We start from the raw sequence: 19588 nt of genomic DNA on the forward strand, positions 1-19588 counted from the left end.
CAACCCCAGCACTCCAGCTGTGGCAAAACTACAAATTCCATCATGCCTCTGCCTCTAGGAGTAATGACTGCGATTGTCAGGGTCTAGCAATGTCTCATGGGCCTTGTAGTTTCACCATAGGTGGAGGGCCAAGGTTTTCTACCCCTGCTATAGAGCATCTGTGTGGCATCCTCAAACGGAAGGCGGAGGAGCGCAAGGTCTCCAACATCCACCAGCTCTGTGATGTCATCATGGAAGAGTGGAAGAGGACTACAGTGACAATCTGTGAAGCTCTGGTAAACTCCATGCCCAAGAGGGTTAAGGCAGTGCTGGAAAATAATGGTGGCCACAGAAAATATTGACACTTTGGGCTCACTTTGGAAATTTTCACTTAGGTATGTATTCACTTTTACTGCCAGTGGTTTAGACATTAATGGCTGGGTGTTGAGTTATTTTGAGGGGACAGCAAATTTACACTGTTATGCAAGCTGTACACTCACTACTTTACATTGTAGCAAAGTGTCGTTTCTTCAGTGTTGTCACATGAAAAGATAATAAAATTTACAAAAATGTGAGGGGTGTACTCACTTTTGTGAGATACAATATTATTTGGGATGCAAAACCACCCAGATGTGCCCTCCACATCCTAAATAGGCATCACAAAGTGGAGTGGATCTTCCCCCACATCTGCACCTACTACTATGCCTCCATCTTAGACCAGATGTACTATTGGTGGCACCCAACTCCTAATAAAACCTGGTAAATCATGGAATCCTTATCCTTTCTACCCAATAACTTAATAGACGCCCTCCTGCCAACCTCTGTGGGCTTTGCCCCCCCAATACAAAGACCACCTCCCCACCAATCACAGCATCTCTGCTGGTTTGGAAGAAATTAATTTATGACAAGTCTTTGCAACACCCATCTCATACCTTACAGATTCCTCTCAAAAATCTAACGACACACATGACAAACCTCAACCTACAACATTGGCTAGCACTCTGGATTGGTAAACAAATAGACCTCTAATACTAACAGCTCTCTAAAAACCTTCAGAGCTCTTCAAGCTGAATATCGCCTTCCAGACACCAAAGCCTATACCAACATGAGGATTACCCATTTTCTTAAACAATCTAAATTCCCCTCTGTGTTTAGAATACCTGAACCACTACACCAACTCTACACAGTGTACCCCAAACATGGTAACTCCGTACTATACACAGCCCTCTGTGATAATTGACCCTACTCTCAAATCACTACCCTCTCGAAATGGGGTGAGGAACTAAATGTCAATGTTACCCATAACATGTGGACACAAGCCTTTAGACTTGCCTATGCAGTCTCCAAATGTATCAACCATTGGGAATCTTATCAAAAAACCCTACACAGATGATAGACCACATCCTACCATCTTATCAAAAATGTTTCTAGGGCACCTGGCTAACTGCTGGAGATCTTGTGGAAGTACTGGTACTAAAGCACACATCTTGTGGTTTTGCAGATCTATAAGCTCCTTCTGGAGACAAACATTTTACTTGATTTCTGCAATACCACATACCCCCTCAACCCCCAACCCTTCATTAGCCCTACTCCACATCAGAATAGAGAAATTTCCTCCCAAGTCAAGGGTTGTAGTACTACACCTACTACTTGCAGCAAAACTAAATATTACTAAGCTCTGGAAAAAGTCAGAACCCCTACCATTTACAGTACAATTGTAGATCTGAACCTCCACTGTGAAATGGCGAAACTAGTGACTAGAAAAAATGTATAAAAATTATACTGGATAAGTCTGGAAGCTTTGGCTCTTGCATCCACAATGCATGTGCTCTTCCTTTTCATTGTTCAGTGAACCGTAGATCCAACTTGGTTTCTTTTTCTCCATGTATTACCTTTGAATACCTTGCTGGTGCTCCACATTTCCCTACATAACTCTTTCCATATCCCTATTTCCCCCACCCAATTTGGAGCCAATATTAGCACCTAAAGCTTGTTTATGTTATTTTTTTTTTCCAAGACTAGTTATCCTATAATGGACCTGAACTTTCTCATTCCTTGTATAATTTGCTCCATTCGGAACATCTGACTTGTTGTAACAAATGTACACCGTGTTCTTTTACGTGAAAAAACTAACCATTTAAGGACCGAGTCTCTGAGATTTGGTGTTTACAAGTTAAAAACAGGTTTTTTTAGTAGAAAATTACTTAGAAAACATATATATAATTTTGGGGGGTTCTAACGCCCTAGAGAATAAAATGGCGGTCGCTGCAATACTCTGCCACACCGTATTTGTGCAGCGGTCTTACAAGCGCACTTTTTTTGGAAAAAATAAACTTTTTGTAAATTAAAAAAAAAATAAGGACAACAGTAAAGTTAGCCAATTTTTTTTATATTGTGAAAGATGTTACGCTGAGTAAAATGATCCCCAACATGTCACGCTTCAAAATTGCGCCCGCACGTGGAATTGCGACAAACTTTTACCCTTAAAAATCTTCATAGGCAATGTTTAAAAAATTCTACAGGTTGCATGTTTTCAGTTACAGAGGAGGGCTAAAATTATTGTTCTACCGATTGCGGCGATACCTCACGTGTGGTTTCAATACAGTTTTCATGTGCGGGCACTACTCACGTATGCGCCCTCTTCTGCAGGCGGGCTCGGCGGGACGGGGCGTGTTTAAAAACATTTTTGTTTCCTTATTTTACCTTTTTATTTTTACACTGTTCTTAAAAAAAAAAAGTTGTCATTTTTATTCCTATTACAAGGAATGTAAACATCCCTTGTAATACAAAAAAAAAAAAAAAAGCATGACAGGACCTCCTAAATATGAGATCTGGGGTCAAAAAGACCTTAGATCTCATATTTAAAAAAAAAAAATTATCCAAATGACAAAGTCCCTTTAAGAGCTAATGGCGAATGTCTTTTTTTTTTCGTTTTTTCTAAACTTCTTTGGAAATGGGGTTACATAATGCATTAAGGTAAAAAACTTCTGCCTTTAAAACCACTTCGATATAAAACTGTGTCCCTCAACCATAAAGGGAGAAAAAAATTAATTAAAAAAGTGACCCAATGTCATGGAACAAGCTCTGCAAAAAACTTACCCCAAGCTTGGGCATAGTTGAGCGTCTCAGTCGCCCTATTTTGGACCAGAATGGAACCTTACATAAATTAATCCTTTGAAGCAAGACTTCCAAGTCAAATCCATAGATATCATGACCCTATGAACAAACACGCGACAGCAGGCTTAGAATAAACATCTAAAAATGAAAAAGGCTACAGACCAGAAAAGTGCAATGACAAAGTATAAACGTAAACAAGATATATATATATATATATATATATATATATATATATATATATATATATATATATATATATATATATATATAGGGCCGGGACAAGGGGTGGGCAGGAGGGGCGGCTGCCCTGGGCACCGTGGTATCATGTGAGGTGGGGGGGCATCACAAGGAGATTGGGGGGAGGACATTTATGTTGGGAGATGGAATTTGGGGGGCGGTATGGGGTAAGAATTGTTCTAGGAGGGGAGATTAGGAGGTGTGGTAGGAATGGTGATTTGGGGGGATTTGTGCTAGGATGGGGGAGTGGGATTTGTGCTGGGAGGGGAGAATCTGGAGTTAGGGGGAGAGGATTTGTGCTTGAAGGGGAAATTTGCGGGGTAGAATATTTGTGCTGGGGGAGAGGGGAAAATTTTTTGGGCAGGTGGTGGGGTATTTGTGCTGGGGGCATACTGAGAGAGAGAGAGAGAGGATGTGAGGGGGATGGGGGGAGGCAGAGATTTGTGCTTTCAGCAGGGACACGGATTTGAACTGGCAGGAGGGGGAATTTCTGCTTAGATGGTAAACATGCAGACTGGTCAAACTCAATTTTTTTTTTTTGGGGGGGGGGGGGGAGGGAGAACATTTGCTCATATATCTTAGAGGGGGGGGGTGCAATTTGGCATGTTTGCCCTGGGCTCCAGATGACCTTGTCCCAGCACTGTGTGTATATATATATATATATATATATATATATATATATATATATATATATATATATATATATATATATATATATATATTTCAGTACTAAAGTTTTAGGGCAGCTGTGAAAAAAAATCCTGTCAATGAAGAATGCTTTCAGGAAATACAAGTGTTAGTTTTTTTTAGTTTTTTTTTTCCCGCTTAACAAAATGGAAGGTAAATGAACAGAAGAGAAATCAAAATGAAGTTATTATTTGATGTGACCGCCCTTCAAAAAAAGCATCCATTCTGCTAGGTCCACTTACACACAGTTTTTGAAGGAACTAGGCAGGTAGGTTGTTCAAAACATCTCTGAGCACTAATCACAGATTTTCTGTGGCTGTAGGCTGCCTCAAACCCATCTGTCTCTTCATGTAATCCCAGAAAGATTTGATGATGCTGAGATGAGGACTTTGTTGAGGCCAAACTATCCTTTCCAGGATTCCTTGTTCTTTACAATAGAGATAGTTCTTAATGACATTGGCTGTATTGTTTAGGGTCATTGTTCCGCTGCAGAATAAATTTGAGGCCAATCACACGCCTCCCTGATGGTATATAGCATGATGAATAAGTATCTGCCTGTATTTCTCAGCATGGAGAACCCCATCGATACTGAATCTCCAACTGCATTTACAAAAACGCAGCCCCAAACTTGCAAGGAACCTCCATCATGCTTTACTGTTGCCTGCAGACAGTCAATGTAGCGCTCCCCAGCCCTTTGCAAACAAACTGTCTCCTGCTACAGCCAAATATTTCAAATTTTGACTCAAAAGTCCAAAAGCACCTGCTGCCATTTTTCTGCTCCCCACTTCCTATGGTTTTTGTGCACAGTTGAGTCGCTTAGACTTGTTTGCATGTCCTATGCACAAAAACGCAGGAACTGGGGGGGCAGGAAAATGGCAGCAGGTGCTCTGGACTGACGCTCTTCTGAAAAGCAATCAATGCTCAGATTGCTTTTCAGAGGAATCTGACAGGTGGTAAAGAGGCGAGGTTGCCTCTTCAATGCCTGTTTTAAACCCCTAATGCACAGGGCGGCTGCAGCACGGTCCCATTGACCTGGAGATATACTTCATCCTGCCGTGGCCAGAGCATGTGCACAACACTGGCTGCTGCATCTAAAGGAGGAGCGGTTTAGAGTGGTAAAAATGCAGCTCAATTGCATTGTTTTCCTGGTCCCCCAACCTCACGTTTGAAATAGTCCCTGTTTCACATTTGTGCGACTCTGTGCTTCGTGTAAGGGCAACCCATTCTTTTTTTTTTTTTTTTTTTAAATGTAAAATTATTTTTTTTTTTTTTTTTTTTTACGTTTTAAAAATTGTGCCGCACCGAAAAAGCGCTGCACTTGCCAAAGCTTGGGGGATACTATTGTAGCGCTGGTAGATTTGCAATCTACCGCATGTTAGGTAAATTTAGTAAATTGTGTGTTAGGAAGGTTAAAAGTTCACCTCTGTTCCAGCTTGGCTGACGTCGTGGGTGTTTCCGTGCTGACCAGTGGGTGTCGCTGTTACTACTGGTCAGGGTTGGAAAGGCAACGTGTTGAAGTGTATGGATGCTCCTCTGTCCCGGAGGCACGCTCGGTGGTGGTGGTCCTCCGAGTTGCATTCTGGGCGAGGGTATTTATGGGACAGATGCCATATTTTGGGGTTCGTTTTACAGCCACCTGCTGGCCCTCCTGGCCAACAGGTATGCGTTAAGGAGCTAACCTCGTGGTCCTCCGTCCGGGAGGCCCACCATACTGCGGCGCAGGGGTGGGTCCAGAGGCTTGTCTGGAGCCTGCCACCGCGGCCGAGGAATGGTCCTGAGCTGTCGGTCCTGTGTGACGAAGCTGGACAACCGAGGAGATCCCAGGGGAGGACCTGTCTTGGAGAGATCACGCCGCATGCTGGTCTATATAGGGGCCTGGTGACTTGGTTGGAGGACGTATCCAAAAGTAACTATACAGCATAGTGTTGCCGGCTCGGCTTAAAGGTTCAAGCACTGTGACTGACTTTCACTACCGCAAATCTATACATTCTGTGGCAGAGGATCGTACGGATTTTATTCCCAAACAATTCTGTGGCAGAGACTTTGATTCGTGCTGCGTACTGGCTGCTAGACCGGTGAGAGAGGCCTATCCAGACGAGCAAAGAGTGTGTCCCACAAGGGGAGCGCATTTCAAGTAGTATTTGAATTATACCAAGACCTTTCGCCAAGATAACCCTTTCAGAGAATATTTGAGTTTCTTCTGCGAGTTTCCTTTCTACCTCTTTCCTGCTACTTCCTAAGTCGTTTGTTTAATAAAGCATTGAAAACGTACTCCAGTGTTGGTGCGTGTGTCATCCAGAAGTAAACTCAACGGAACCCTAGACCCGGTGCTGGTGAAACAGAGGGAAGCAAAGTGAAGGTAACAGACCCGCTTAAACCAGCAGCTCCACCGTGAGTTAGTTCTACACTATTAAGAATTAACGGCCTCCCTGCATGTCTGGTGAAGAACAGCACATTTGTCTGCCAGTTGGGAATGTGATTTTGTGCATGTTCCAAACCTGCAATAATGTAACTTAAGGCCTCTTTCACACGGACGATCCGTTCAGGTCCGCCTGTCAGTTTTTTAGTCGGACCTGAACAGACACTCCGTAGACCTCTATGGAGCGTCAGATGTCAGCGGTGACATGTCTGCTGACATCCGACCCGCTCAGAAAAAGTGTGACGGAGGAAAAACCTACTCTCCCACTTGTCTGCGGATCGGATCAGATGACGACGGATTCTACGGTCCGTCTTCATCTGATCCCCTATAGGGGAGAGCAGCGCTCTGACAGGTCTGTCCCTGCACAGCGTGCAGAGACGGACCTGTCATCTTCCTGCACAGCGGGGATTGACGGAGCGATCCCCTGCTGAGCAGAGCCAGCTCCGTACACTGACACGTCCGTGTGAAGGTTAGACTGGGGTGCATCAAGGCTGAAAATACTTTTCAAAGGTGCCGTGACTGGTTGGGAAACACTGCCCTAAACCAAAATATAGCTTGATAATCATCTTCAGTAAACAGATCAATCCCCCTCCCACCTCCACAACTGCGCTGGAGAGCTCCCTTCAGTTTACTTTTGTTACTCAAAAGTGCCATCCCACCTGTGAAATCGTTTTGTTTGCTGTAATTAGGCTATGTCCCTGACTGCAATTCCATTTACTGTACCAAGTCTATGCGCTTTATTACTTTAAAAAAAAATATTTGCTGCATGTTTAAATAGCGCACAGGGAAAGTAGTATGGGTGACAATTGATAACTTTTTCCGAGTTCAGGTTTTAAAAACTTGTGTACCCGTCAAAAGACAAAAGTTCCAACATTTTTAAAGGAATTTATTGGTATATACTTTTTCTGCCAACGACAAAACTATTCTAAACTGCTAAAGCAAAACGAGTAAGTTTATACTCACCACTATAACATCTGGGTCAATTTTGTGCACTTTGGCAAGGAAAAAGCCTAAGAGAGTCCTTTCTGTTGACGCAATTTCAATGTTTACATTCTAAAAGATGAAATGTGTACATGGTAAAAGGTAAATAGCATAGCTTTCATAAGGGGTTTTGAATTTCAAAGCAAGAAAAATGGTAAAACCAAGAAAAAGACAAATAAATACCTTTCGCTTCATTGCTTCTTTGTGATCATAGGGGAAAATGCAGTCACTGGGTTTAGTGAGAACTTAAGAGGGCAAAAAGAAAAAAAACAAATTAGAGAGTAGCACTCATACTATACTGTATTTGCATTTTTTTTTATTCTACATAGAGATTTTGTTTTACTTCCTATCTTAAAGCGGGAGTAAACCCAGTTTCAAAAAACTTTCACATTGCTTGAGCTCTCAACCAAACTTTCAAACCATCCAATGGAGGGTGTCATAACTGATCACATGTGCAGCATTATGGCAGTTGAAGAATTATTAGAGGCCAAGATGGCAGCTTCATTGACTGAAAACAATAGAAGGGTTTACTTCCACTTTAATGTAAGCCTACAAGCCAGCACAGACCCTTACAGATTCACAGAATATCTAGTTTGTCAGTAGTGTAATTTTCATTTTCCTTCTTTGTACCTCCCCTTTACAAAAATGGGGGGGGGGGGGGGGTTTATATTTGTACCTTGGCTGCAAGGCAGCACTTCATGTTCTATGGCCTAGGCCAGACCGCACTGCTTCCTGGGATTGCCACATCACATCTATTACCCAGGAGGCAGGGTGTTACCAAGGGCACACACAAGATTCAAACTATGCAGTGTGGAGCATCTGCACACGTGTGATTTCTGTGCACAGGCATTTGCACACATTCACAGGTGTGCCCCTGGGCTCTGTAAGTTACCAAATACCTGTCAGGCACTGGTGATGCACGTGCACACGCATCTGATTTTTAAGGATGGCTTCCCAGAAGAGGGCGCAGGGAAGGGAACCGATAGTTCCACTTTAAAAAAGGAAGCAGAATGCACTAACTGGCTGGCAGCCACTGGTGGGTGAATATACAAATCTGTAAAATAAGTTCCTTTATGAAAATGAGGAACAAGTAGTAAGAAAAAGAATAAGATTAAAGTGGATGTAAAAGTTTTTTTTTTTTTAATAAACATCTCTATACTTACCAGCTCTGTGCAATGGACTTGCACAGCAGACCCGAACCTCCTCTTCTTGGGTGCCCCCGCTGGCTTCTCCTCTTTCCAGTGACCCCATGGGCAGCTGCTTCCATGGGACACTTGTGCATGCTCGCTGCCGAGCCCCACTGCTGTGTCCATTGACAGACAGTGAGACTCGGCCCCGCCCCCTAGTCACTGGCTTTGATTGACAGCACTGGGAGCCAATGGCTACAGGTCCCCCTGTAAAGCCAGTGAGACCCAGAAGGGAGGAGGGAAGAGAAGAGCTGCAGACCTGCACAGCAATGGATAGAATGAGGGCTCAAAAGTAAAAGGGTGGGGGGGGGGGGGGCAAAATTGATGCCCAAGCATGTTTTACCTTAATGCAAGGAATGCATTAACAACTTCAGCCCCGGAAGGATTTACCCCCTTCCTGACCAGAGCACTTTTTACAATTTGGCACTGCGTCGCTTTAACTGCTAATTGCACGGTCATGCAATGCTGTACCCAAATGAAATTTGCGTCCTTTTCTTCCCACAAATAGAGCTTTCTTTTGATGGTATTTGATCACCTCTGTGGTTTTTATTTTTTGCACTATAAACGGAAAAAGACCGAAAATTTTGAAGAAAAAAAAAAGATATTTTCTACTTTTTGTTATAAAAAAAAAAATCCAATAAACTCAATTTTAGTCATACATTTAGGCCAAAATGTATTTGGCCACATGTCTTTGGTACAAAAAATGTCAATAAGTGTATATTTATTGGTTTGCACAAAAGTTATAGCGTCTACAAACTAGGGTACATTTTCTGGAATTTACACAGCTTTTAGTTTATGACTGCGTATGTCATTTCTTGAGGTGCTAAAATGGCAGTGCAGTACAAACCCCCCCCCCAAATGACCCCATTTTGGAAAGTAGACACCCCAAGGAAATTGCTGAGAGGCATGTTGAGTCCATTGAATATTAATTTTTTTTTTTGTCACAAGTGATTGAATGACCAAAAAAAAAATTTACAAAAAGTTGTCACTAAATGATATATTGCTCACCGGCCATGGGCATATGTGGAATTACACCCCAAAATACATTCAGCTGCTTCCACATGTGTGGGACTTTTTGGGAGTCTAGCCGCGTACGGGGCCCCGAAAACCAATCAGCGCCTTCAAGATTTCTAAGGGCGTAAATTTTTGATTTCACTCCTCACTACCTATCACAGTTTTGGAGGCCATGGAATGCCCAGGTGGCACAAACCCCCCCAAATGACCCCATTTTGGAAAGTAGACACCCCAAGCTATTTGCTGAGAGGCATGGTGAGTATTTTGCAGCTCTCATTTGTTTTTGAAAATGAAGAAAGACAAGAAAAAAAATGTTTTTTTTTCTTTTTTCAATTTTCAAAACTTTGTGACAAAGTGAGGTCTGCAAAATACTCACTATACCTCAGCAAATAGTTTGGGGTGTCTACTTTCCAAAATAGGATCATTTGGGGGGGTTTGTGTCACCTGGGCATTCCATGGCCTCCAAAACTGTGATAGGCAGTGAAGAGTTTAAAAGAGTGAAGAGTGATCGAGCGATACTGCACTTGGGTGGGCTGGGCGAAGGGGCAAAACGCAGGTGCTAGCAGGTATCTGGGCTGATCCCGCTAACACTGCGTTTTTGAGAACCCAAAACTGCTGGGGATGTTAGTATAGATCTGATCGGATCAGATATTGATCCGTTCAGATACTATACCACTAAGGGAGGTGTACAGTGCATGCGTGTGGCGCTAATCTGACGCTGCCTGGGGCGACGCAGACCCTATCTGACCCTAAAACCTAAGTTATATCACCGCCGGGCGATCAGGGGGCTAAACCTTTATTAGGTAATAAATGGCGGGTGCCCTGACAATATAAAAAATAAACTAACCAGCGTCATCCGTAACAGTTATACGGTGATCACCGGTGAAAGGGTTAACTAGGGTGCTATCAAGGGGTTAAAACCTTTATTAGGTAGTATATGGGGGTCCCTGACGCTATAAAAAGCTGACGGCCAACCTATATATTTACCTCCCTAACTAGCGTCACCAGTGACACTAACACAGCGATCACAAAAACGATCACTTAGTGACACTGGCGACGGGGGTGATCACGGGGTTAAAACTTTATTAGGGGGGGGGGTTAGGGGGGTACCCTAGACCTAAAGGGGGCTAACACTAACTGCCCTACCACACTGTCACAAACTGACACCAATGCAGTAATCAGAAAAAACAAAAAACTGCTTGGTGTCACTGTGACGGGGGGGTGTGGCTGTGGAGGATTGAGGGGTGATCAGGGGGTGAAAAGTATGCCTAGCGTGTTCTACTGTGTGTGTATGTGTTGTGCACTCACATCGATGTCTTCTCTCCTCGGCATCGAGCCGAGGAGAGATGATATCACTTCCTCTGCTGCTGTTTACTATACAGCAGCAGAGGAAGGATTTCATTGGCTGGGAGCGATCGCGCGGGGGGGTGGTCACGAATGGATGGCCTCCCCCTCACCTCTGATCGCTCCCGGACAGAAGCCAACCGCCTCGGGCACCGTACAGGTACGTGATTTTGCCTGCCCGTGCCATTCTGCCGCAGTATATCCGTGAGGCGGTCGGCAAGTGGTTAAAGGGGTTGTAAAGCTTCATGTTTTTTCACCTTAATGCATCCTATACATTAAGGTGAAAAAAACACCTTGCACTCTTCTCCCCTTTCTCTTCCCCCCCCCCGAGGGACAGCCGCCGAGGGACCCCAGAAGACGAGAATCTGGGCCACTCTGTGCAAAACGAACTGCACAGTGGAGGTAAGCATGACAGGTTTGTTTTTTAAAACGAACCTATACAACCCCCTTTAGGGTAAAACATGTTTAGGCTTTAGAACCACTTTACCCATGTAGGAAAACAAAAAAAAATGGTATTGGCAGACCCTATATTTAAACAACAGACCTCAGTCGCAGATAAGTGGGTCTTCTTACTATTGCAGCTTGTCCAAGGGAAGGTAGCATTTACACCTAAAAATGTTTCAGTGTGCAGCGAAACATGTGGGTCGTAATATCAACTACAGCCAATTAAACTCCAGGTCACCCACTATTATCCATGACCAGGTACAACACAAGTATTTTTGTTTAAAAGGACACTAAAACCTAAAATGATGCAACACTGCCCGGGCAGGTCAAAGACCTAAAAGTTCCACTTCTATGATGAGGTATAACAAAATAAACTACAAAGAAGCAGTGAAATCTACAGATTTATAAAGCAACCTACCACAAAAATGAGTCTGGAATGGAAGTTGAGGTGGTGCTTTATCAAGGGGGAATTTGTGATGAATCAGAGCAGCCAAAGCAACTATCTGCAAGAAAAGATTACAAATAATCTGGTCATAGAAAAATTATGTCACAGCAGTGCTTTTGTATGTGGATAGACTAGGCAGTAATGTTGTACAGTACAGTCAGAACTTTAAATCAGGCACCTGTTGGGCTTTTATAAAATGTATGCCTCATATAAGATACTAACAATTTCATTACATGTTCTATATTGTACTGAATATCTGGTATACATGATAGCAGCAGTGTCTTTTCACCATGAGAAGTGAAAAGGTTTTTAAAGCGGCGTTCCACCCATTTAAAAGTCAGCAGCTACAAAAAGCGTACCTGCTGACTTTTAATAATCAGACACTCGCCTGTCCTAAGGTCCAACGATGCGGGTGCTTGAAGCCACGCTCCTCTCCCCCTCTTCGCTGCTGGCATACTGTGGGCACCCAGCTGACTGCGCATGCGCGAGCCGGGCGCACACTGCGCATGTGTGAGCCACGCTGCAAATGGCCCGGGCAATCTTCTGGAACCTGTGACGCGTCCCAGAAGATTACAGGGAGGAAAGGGGGGGAGGTGACCTTCCTTCCGGCACCAGGGGAGGTGGTGGGAGCTGGGTGCCTGTAAAAACAGGGTACCCCCCCCAAAAAAAATGACATGCCAAATGTGGCATGTCAGGGGGTCACCAGCACTTAAAGCAGAAGTTCCATTTTTGGGTGGAACTCCGCTTTAACCAAATTTCATGTGCACTCTCCCACGCTGTTACCTTCACAGCCAATACCCCCATCACTGGTAGTACACTGTATATGGCTTAAAAAACCATAGAGCCTCTCACATACACCGTGTGTACCTTTATTGCAAAAGAATACTGAAGTGAGAAAATTCAAATATGGAACAGCTGGTTAATTTATTCAAAATGGATATCTCAGAGCCAAATACAGGATCAGAAAGGCCCGTAAATAAAAAACATACCTCATTTTGGTGAGTCTTTGGATTCTGTACAGTCTTCATACTGAGAGACATGACAACAACTGGAGGTGGGGACTGATGCTTCACAACATTCACCTGATCAGGCTTTGAGACCATCGCTTCAACCTTACACCAGCTAATAGGTTGGTTGTTCAGCTCTAAAAAACACACACACACACTACATTGACACTCAAGATGCTTTTTTATTGCTGCTTTACCACAAACTTGTCTCTGACTCAATGTCCTGAGTTGCTTTCTGCTGCATAAGGCAGAAGACCAGGTAACTATATCTCTGAACCCCAATCAGCTGCAAGTTGTTTAAATTTTTATTATTGGGGGGGGGGACTGGACTACTATGCTGAAAGCCATGAGGAAACCCACCAAAGTCATAAAAAACTAACTAGTACAATAGTCGGCATAACAATACAGCAACAGTACTTCAAAAAGTAAATATAAAAACAGTTCCGCCTATATTTCGTGCTAAAAATATATCCTTACATTCTGTTATAAAAATGCAATTCTAAACTAAGGATGCTTTAAAGTTACGATGACTAAGTATGCCAAGATGAGGTATAACAGACACCCTGCTATACCTCATTATAAGTAGTGCTGTATAAAATTAAATAAAATTAGCATGCAATACAAAAAGGCCCTTTAATCCTTTACTTTGGCACTTACAACCCTGCCAAATGTAGAAAGTAGGCGAATTGCCTGTGGAGAGCTCAAGGTCAAGCAAAATTATATATATATATATATATATATATATATATATATATATATATATATATATATGCATGTAAATTTTGCATAAAGAAGCCATATATTTACGTGGGCTCTTTATTTCTAGCCAGCTGGGCCCTTTTATCTTCCGACTAAGCAAGAAAAGCTCCAAGCTTGAAGTATTTGTTCCAAAGACATGTGAAAAGGTTTCTCCTTTTAGGTCTTGAGGAAGTTGGGGCAAGTCTGCCTGCAAGGCAAAACATATCATAAAATAAATTTAGTCAAAAGGAAACAATTAGCCTTTAAACTGTATGTCCAACAATCACATGCAATTTCTATTTTTCTTCTCAGCTAGTAGCTCACTCACCCCCTGCCTGGAGTAGTTACTTTCAAGAGCTATAAAATTAGGTGTGGTAATTTGTGTCAGGATAAACTTCATAAAGAATAATAATTGTTAATCTCCTTAAAAATAAGATTAGTACAAAGTTAAAATGGAAAAATATTAAGAAATCAGTAAGAAACTTGTGATTCAATGTGAAGCCAAGATACAACAATGCTGCCACCTTCCATTTCAGGTCTAGAGTCTGCACTGCTTATTTTTAGACCCTGCATTAAAAGATATCCATAGAAAACAAAGAAATCAACATCTGGGAGGTTTTCTCAGCATCAAAATTGTTATTTTTGACATTTCAAAACAAAAATATCCTAGTGTAAAAAAAAAAAAAAAAATGCATTTTACAGCACCCAAGGAGCTGCAGGTGGCATGCACAGTTGTCAAAGAAGTGAATGGCTGTGCCTGGCTGTATTAACACATTTGCGCTTTTACACTGATACACTATTCATGTATGACCTATTAACCCTAAATTCGGACATTCAGGGGAATAAATCATAAGCACATGCATGTTACCCAAAGCATCGCCATTTACCCCAATATGTCTGTGTAGTTTTTTCACTTCTCTGGTCAGCAGTACATGCCACCTGCGGCTCCCAGAGTGGCAAAAAACACCAGATTTTATGCTAGGCATATTCTACTTCAATGCATTCATGTGAGTGTGCCCTATATATGGGTGTGATTCTTGACATCTGTGTTGCCAGCACTTCATATCTGGTTAGCAGCTTTTATTTTTGGAAGAGAAGGGCTGATGCCTTTTTTAGCTACAGAGACATTTCTTCTATAAAAGCTTCCAGTTTGTACTAGTATCCAGATTAACACTAACAGAAAATAGTTTCAAATAAATTATCACCTATTTTCTATGTGAATGGTAATACCGACAAATATACATCACTACAAAACACTGTACCACATTTGGCTGCATGCATGCAAAATAGAGAACTATAAGGCTACTTTCACACTGAGGCAGTTTTCAGGCGGTTTAGCACTAAAAATAGCACCAGTAAAGCGCCTGAGAACTGTCTCTCATGCCACCCCAGTGCCACTTTCACACTGGGCTGTGCGCTTAGAGGACGGGAGGGGGGGGAGGGCGGTGTATACAGCGCTCCTACAACGGCCCTGTGCATTGGAATGAATGGGCAGCGCTTCGAAAGCTCCGCAACACAAACAGTTTTAACCCCTTCTTAACCCTTTCTTGGGGGTTAAAAGCATCCTGCTAGTGGCCGAAAAGCGCCCCTTAAACAGCGGTAAAGCGCCACTAAAACTAGCTGCGCTTTACTGCTAACGCATCTGCAACCCTAGTGTGAAAGCAACCTAAGGCTTCATGCACACTGCAAAGGCTAAAAACAGCTTTAAAAAGGCTGGACAAAACGCTAATATTTTAGTGTTTTTTGACAGCGTTTTGCACAGTGTGCACAGCTACATTTATTAGCTTAAGACCCCTTTCACACTGGGATGTTTTGCAGGCGCTATTGCGCTAAAAATAGCGCCTGCAAACCGACCTGAAACAGCCTTAAAGAGTGGGCCGGCAAGCCAGCCACCTCATCTCTATTGGTTGATGAGACATCAGGTTTAGTGCCGACAGCTGAATAAAAACCAGCAATAAAAAAAAAATTGTGAAAAAAAAGTGTGAGGGTTATTCCCCACCCCCAATCCATACCAGGCCCTTTGGGTCTGGTATGTATTTTAAGGGGAACCCCACAACAAAACACAAAACAAACAAAAGAAAAATAAAAAAAAAACGTAGGGTTCCCCCAAATCCATACCCTTATCAAAGCCTGCAGCCTGGCAGACCAGGAAAGGGGAGTGACAAGCGAGAATGCGCCCCCCCCCCTTACTGAACCATAGCCAGGACACATGTCCTCAGCCAAAGCACCTTTGTCCCCATGTTGATGGGAACAAGGTCCTCTTGCCCACAACCCTGGCTGGTGGTTGTGAGAGTCTGCGGGCAGGGGGCTCATCAGAAACTGGATGCCCCCCAGATACTGACCCGCTAGTCTATGTGAATGGGTATGGAGTACTCATTCAGCAAAAAAAAAAAAAAGTCTCCCAGTGTAGATTCATTGTCAATCAGTGTCTGCCGCCACCGCTGAACCGACAAAGAGAAAAAAAAGAAGTGTACATACGACAAAGGCTGCTACTGTCTGGCAGTTCTTAAATAACTCAGGGGCGAGTGTCACCCAGTGACGTCATTGGGAGGCCCACCCCTTATTTAACAATTGTCAGATAGCGGCAGCCTTCGTCAGGTACAGACCTTTTTTCTTTCTCTTCGGGACAGCAGTGACGGGCATCGTGATTGACAATGGATTTACACCAGAGGACTTTTCTATGTAGATAGTTTTATTTTATTTTTTAAATAAAGGACTTGTCAAAAACTGCCTGTCTATTTTTACACTACACTTCTTTTGGTGAATGAGTAGGGGTATTCACATTTGGTGGGGGATCTGGGGGCTCCCTTGTTAAAGAGGGCTCGCAGATTCCGATAAGCACCCTGCCCACAAACCCCCCCAACCACCGGCCAGGGTTGTGGGGAAGAGGACATGTGGCCTAGTGTGGCCCGGTAGGGGAATCCACACGCAATTTTTTATTGCCTGCAATTTTTTTTTTTTTTACATTTAGCTGTCACTCCGCTGACAGCTGACTCCTCATCCATTGTTAGGGCGCGGAGGTCAGCTTCCTGGGCTGCTTCTCAACAACCAGCTACCTACTTGTTAAGGATGCTGCCAGCCTCCGCTTCCAAAAAAAAAGGCTCTGACACGCAAAACAGCAGCCTAAATAGAAGGTACTACATATAGTGGAAAAAAGTGGAATCTCGCCTAGATCCTACTGCATGAAAAGAAACTGGTTCCCACTTCTAACACAAGATAGGAGGAAAGTAAAATGTTAGCAGAATAGAGATCATTCAGCAATGTACACCAATCAGCCATAACATTATGACCACCCACCTAATATTGAGTAGGTCCTCCTTACACTGACAAAACTGCTCCGACCCATCAAGGCATGGATGCCACTAGACATCTGAATGTATGCTGTGGTATCTGGCACCAAGCCTTCATGAGCAGATCCCTTAAGTCCTTTAAGTTGCAAGCTGGGGCCCCCAAGGATCAGACTTGTTTTTTCTAGCACATCCCACAGATGCTTGATTGGACTGAGATGTGGAGAATTTGGTGGCCACATCAACACCTTGAACCTGTCGTGTTCCTCAAACCCTTCTGGAACCATTTTTGCAGTGTGGCAGGGTGCATTATCCGACTAAAAAAAAGCCACTGCCATTAGGGAACACAGTTTCCATGAAAGTGTATACTTGGGTCAGTAACAATGCTTAGGTATGTGGTACATGTCAAGTAACATCCACATAGTGGTAGGATCCAAGGTTTCCCAGAAGAACATTGCCCAAAGCATCACACTGTCTCTGCTGACTTGCTTTCCTCTCATACTGCCATCTCTTCCCCAGGTAAGCGACACACAGGTACATAGCCATCCACATGATTCATCAGACCAGGCCACCTTCTTCCATTGCTCCGTAGTTGCGTTCTGATACTTGCATGCCCATTGTGGTACTTTTGGCTGTGGACACGGGTCAGCATGGGCACCCTGAAAAACCTGCCGCTATGCAGCCATATACACAAATTGCAAAGGCCATTTTCTCAGCTTTCAACAAATCAAATATTGCTTAATATATCCCACTGACATTCAGATTCCATTGTAACAAGGGAATCAGTGTTCTGGCTGATCAGTGTAAATGCTTCTGAAATACAACATGGAAAACTATTGTCATGTTTGACAGCGCTACTTACTGAATATCGAACCTCTAAGTACTCAGAGCTGGCTGGCACATCTGGAATCTCAAATGCATAATTCTTTTCCACTTTCTAAAATCAAGACATACAAGGATATTTTCACACAGAATATTATAAGTGGTTAATATTGATATAGATGGCTCAAAGTTTAACACACCTTACTGCAATGCAAGGCAATGTGTCTCAAGTGCGTGGGTGCAGCATGGTCCTATTCATGCTGAAGGGCACCCCAACACCGCTTCCAAAGGGATGTTCATTGCTGCACAACACGTGGCAACACAACAAAAAAAAAAAAAAAAAAAAGAAGTGCATGCATAAAAACAATTTCTGCTTTTTATTACATAGTTCCAGGTCCATTCCCGCCCCGCTCAATTCTCAGCAGCACATATGTTTTTTATTCATTTGAATATGGAGGAGCACTTGACTCACCCATATGACAGTGTTGGGCCAATTAGAACTGTCCCAAAAGGAATCAAAAGCCTTGTGCAAGCCAAGACTCCATGGACTCATAGCTTATAAAAGGTGTTGGTTTCACTCGTGATAGCACAATAGAGCAGTGGAGAATTGAAAGGTAAAGTATACGTGTTTGCTTAAGGCTGCAATAAAGTGAAAAGTGTTGCTTTGCTTTATCAGTAGTAACTTGCCAAATTCCATCTTAATTTGTCTTATTTCTTTCTAGTGAAATCTGACTAGCTGCTACAGGATACTGTATTTGGATACAGTTAAATTCTGCTTTAAGTGCCACAAACTCAAAATGCTATTTAATAATTTTTTAATATTTCAAGGCAAACTCAAAAGAACCTCCATGCTTTATTTTGTTGAGGAATCACTTTGAAAAAAACGCCCCTCTAGCATTTCTAGATGTGGCCTAAGGATTAAAATTATTATTTTTTTTTTTTTAAATAACATACGAACCTTTACAAACATGTCATACTTGCCTGCTCTGTGCAAGGGTTTTGCACAGAGCAGCCCCGATCCTCCTTTTCTGGTGTCCCCTGGCAGTGCTCCAGGCCCCTCTTCATCGAGTGCCCCCACGGAGAGCAGCTTTTCATGGGGGCACTCGAGTCCTACTGCTGCGCCCATTGACACGGACAGGACTCGGGCCCACCCCCCCGCAAATGCGAGTGGAAAATTTGAGAGCTGACCTAGTAATCATTTTCGCGATATAGGTTTTCACCTTAAAAAGGTTATTTCATATGATCCTTGAATGATATCAATGTCATAATGTTGAATAAGTTTGTTTAAACACAGATCACGAGTGCACATTAAGGGGATTAGCTCCTTCTTTATCTATTTGGTTTTGACCAACAATGACTACTGAATTAAGGGATACATTTTCTTATCAGGTTGATGTAAGATGACCATATAAAGGTCAAATCCTAAAATGCTCTGTATTGAAGCCTTTAGAAATGTATCTCCAATGTAGTCTATACACAATCAAAACATATGCATAGGATAGCCAAAACCACCAACCTTAGACTTGAATTTCATTATCTTATATTTTTCTGAAATGTGATCATTAAATTCTTGGTACACATTCATCATGTTCACTGGAACACCTGTGTCTTTTTCTGACGGCAACTGGATTCTCTTTAAAAAAATTAAAAAAAGAGACATATATACATATCAAAACACTGAGAAAAATCACTATGTTGTATAAGCCAAATTCTCTAGAAATGTTTAATGGCAGTGGGACACAGCTCGTAAAAGCCCTTCTACTGCTTCCCAGGCATCTTTAGATCACAGAATACCGTTGTTTAACCACTTGCTGTCTTGTCCAATGTATATAAACAATGGTAGACTTCAGGTGGTTAAAACATGCTCACAGCTGTAATTG

The 19588-nt window shown here is 42.7% G+C and overlaps 1 protein-coding gene across 2 annotated transcripts in view; it reads right to left on the reverse strand.

Moving 5' to 3' along the window:
* POLA1 (DNA polymerase alpha 1, catalytic subunit) overlaps positions 1–19588 on the reverse strand; it is a 717861-nt gene that overhangs the window by 557197 nt on the left and 141076 nt on the right. For both annotated transcript variants that reach the window (XM_073616430.1, XM_073616431.1), the window contains exons 12-19: positions 19225–19341; positions 17749–17823; positions 13669–13807; positions 12844–12998; positions 11828–11912; positions 7604–7665; positions 7403–7492; positions 3079–3195 (exon numbers count right to left, since the gene is read on the reverse strand). In XM_073616430.1, the coding sequence (XP_073472531.1) occupies positions 3079–3195; positions 7403–7492; positions 7604–7665; positions 11828–11912; positions 12844–12998; positions 13669–13807; positions 17749–17823; positions 19225–19341 (840 nt within the window). The remainder of the gene's footprint in view (positions 1–3078; positions 3196–7402; positions 7493–7603; positions 7666–11827; positions 11913–12843; positions 12999–13668; positions 13808–17748; positions 17824–19224; positions 19342–19588) is intronic.

Source organism: Aquarana catesbeiana, linkage group LG02 (assembly GCF_042186555.1).
Source record: "Aquarana catesbeiana isolate 2022-GZ linkage group LG02, ASM4218655v1, whole genome shotgun sequence".
Taxonomy (NCBI): Eukaryota; Metazoa; Chordata; class Amphibia; order Anura; family Ranidae; genus Aquarana; species Aquarana catesbeiana.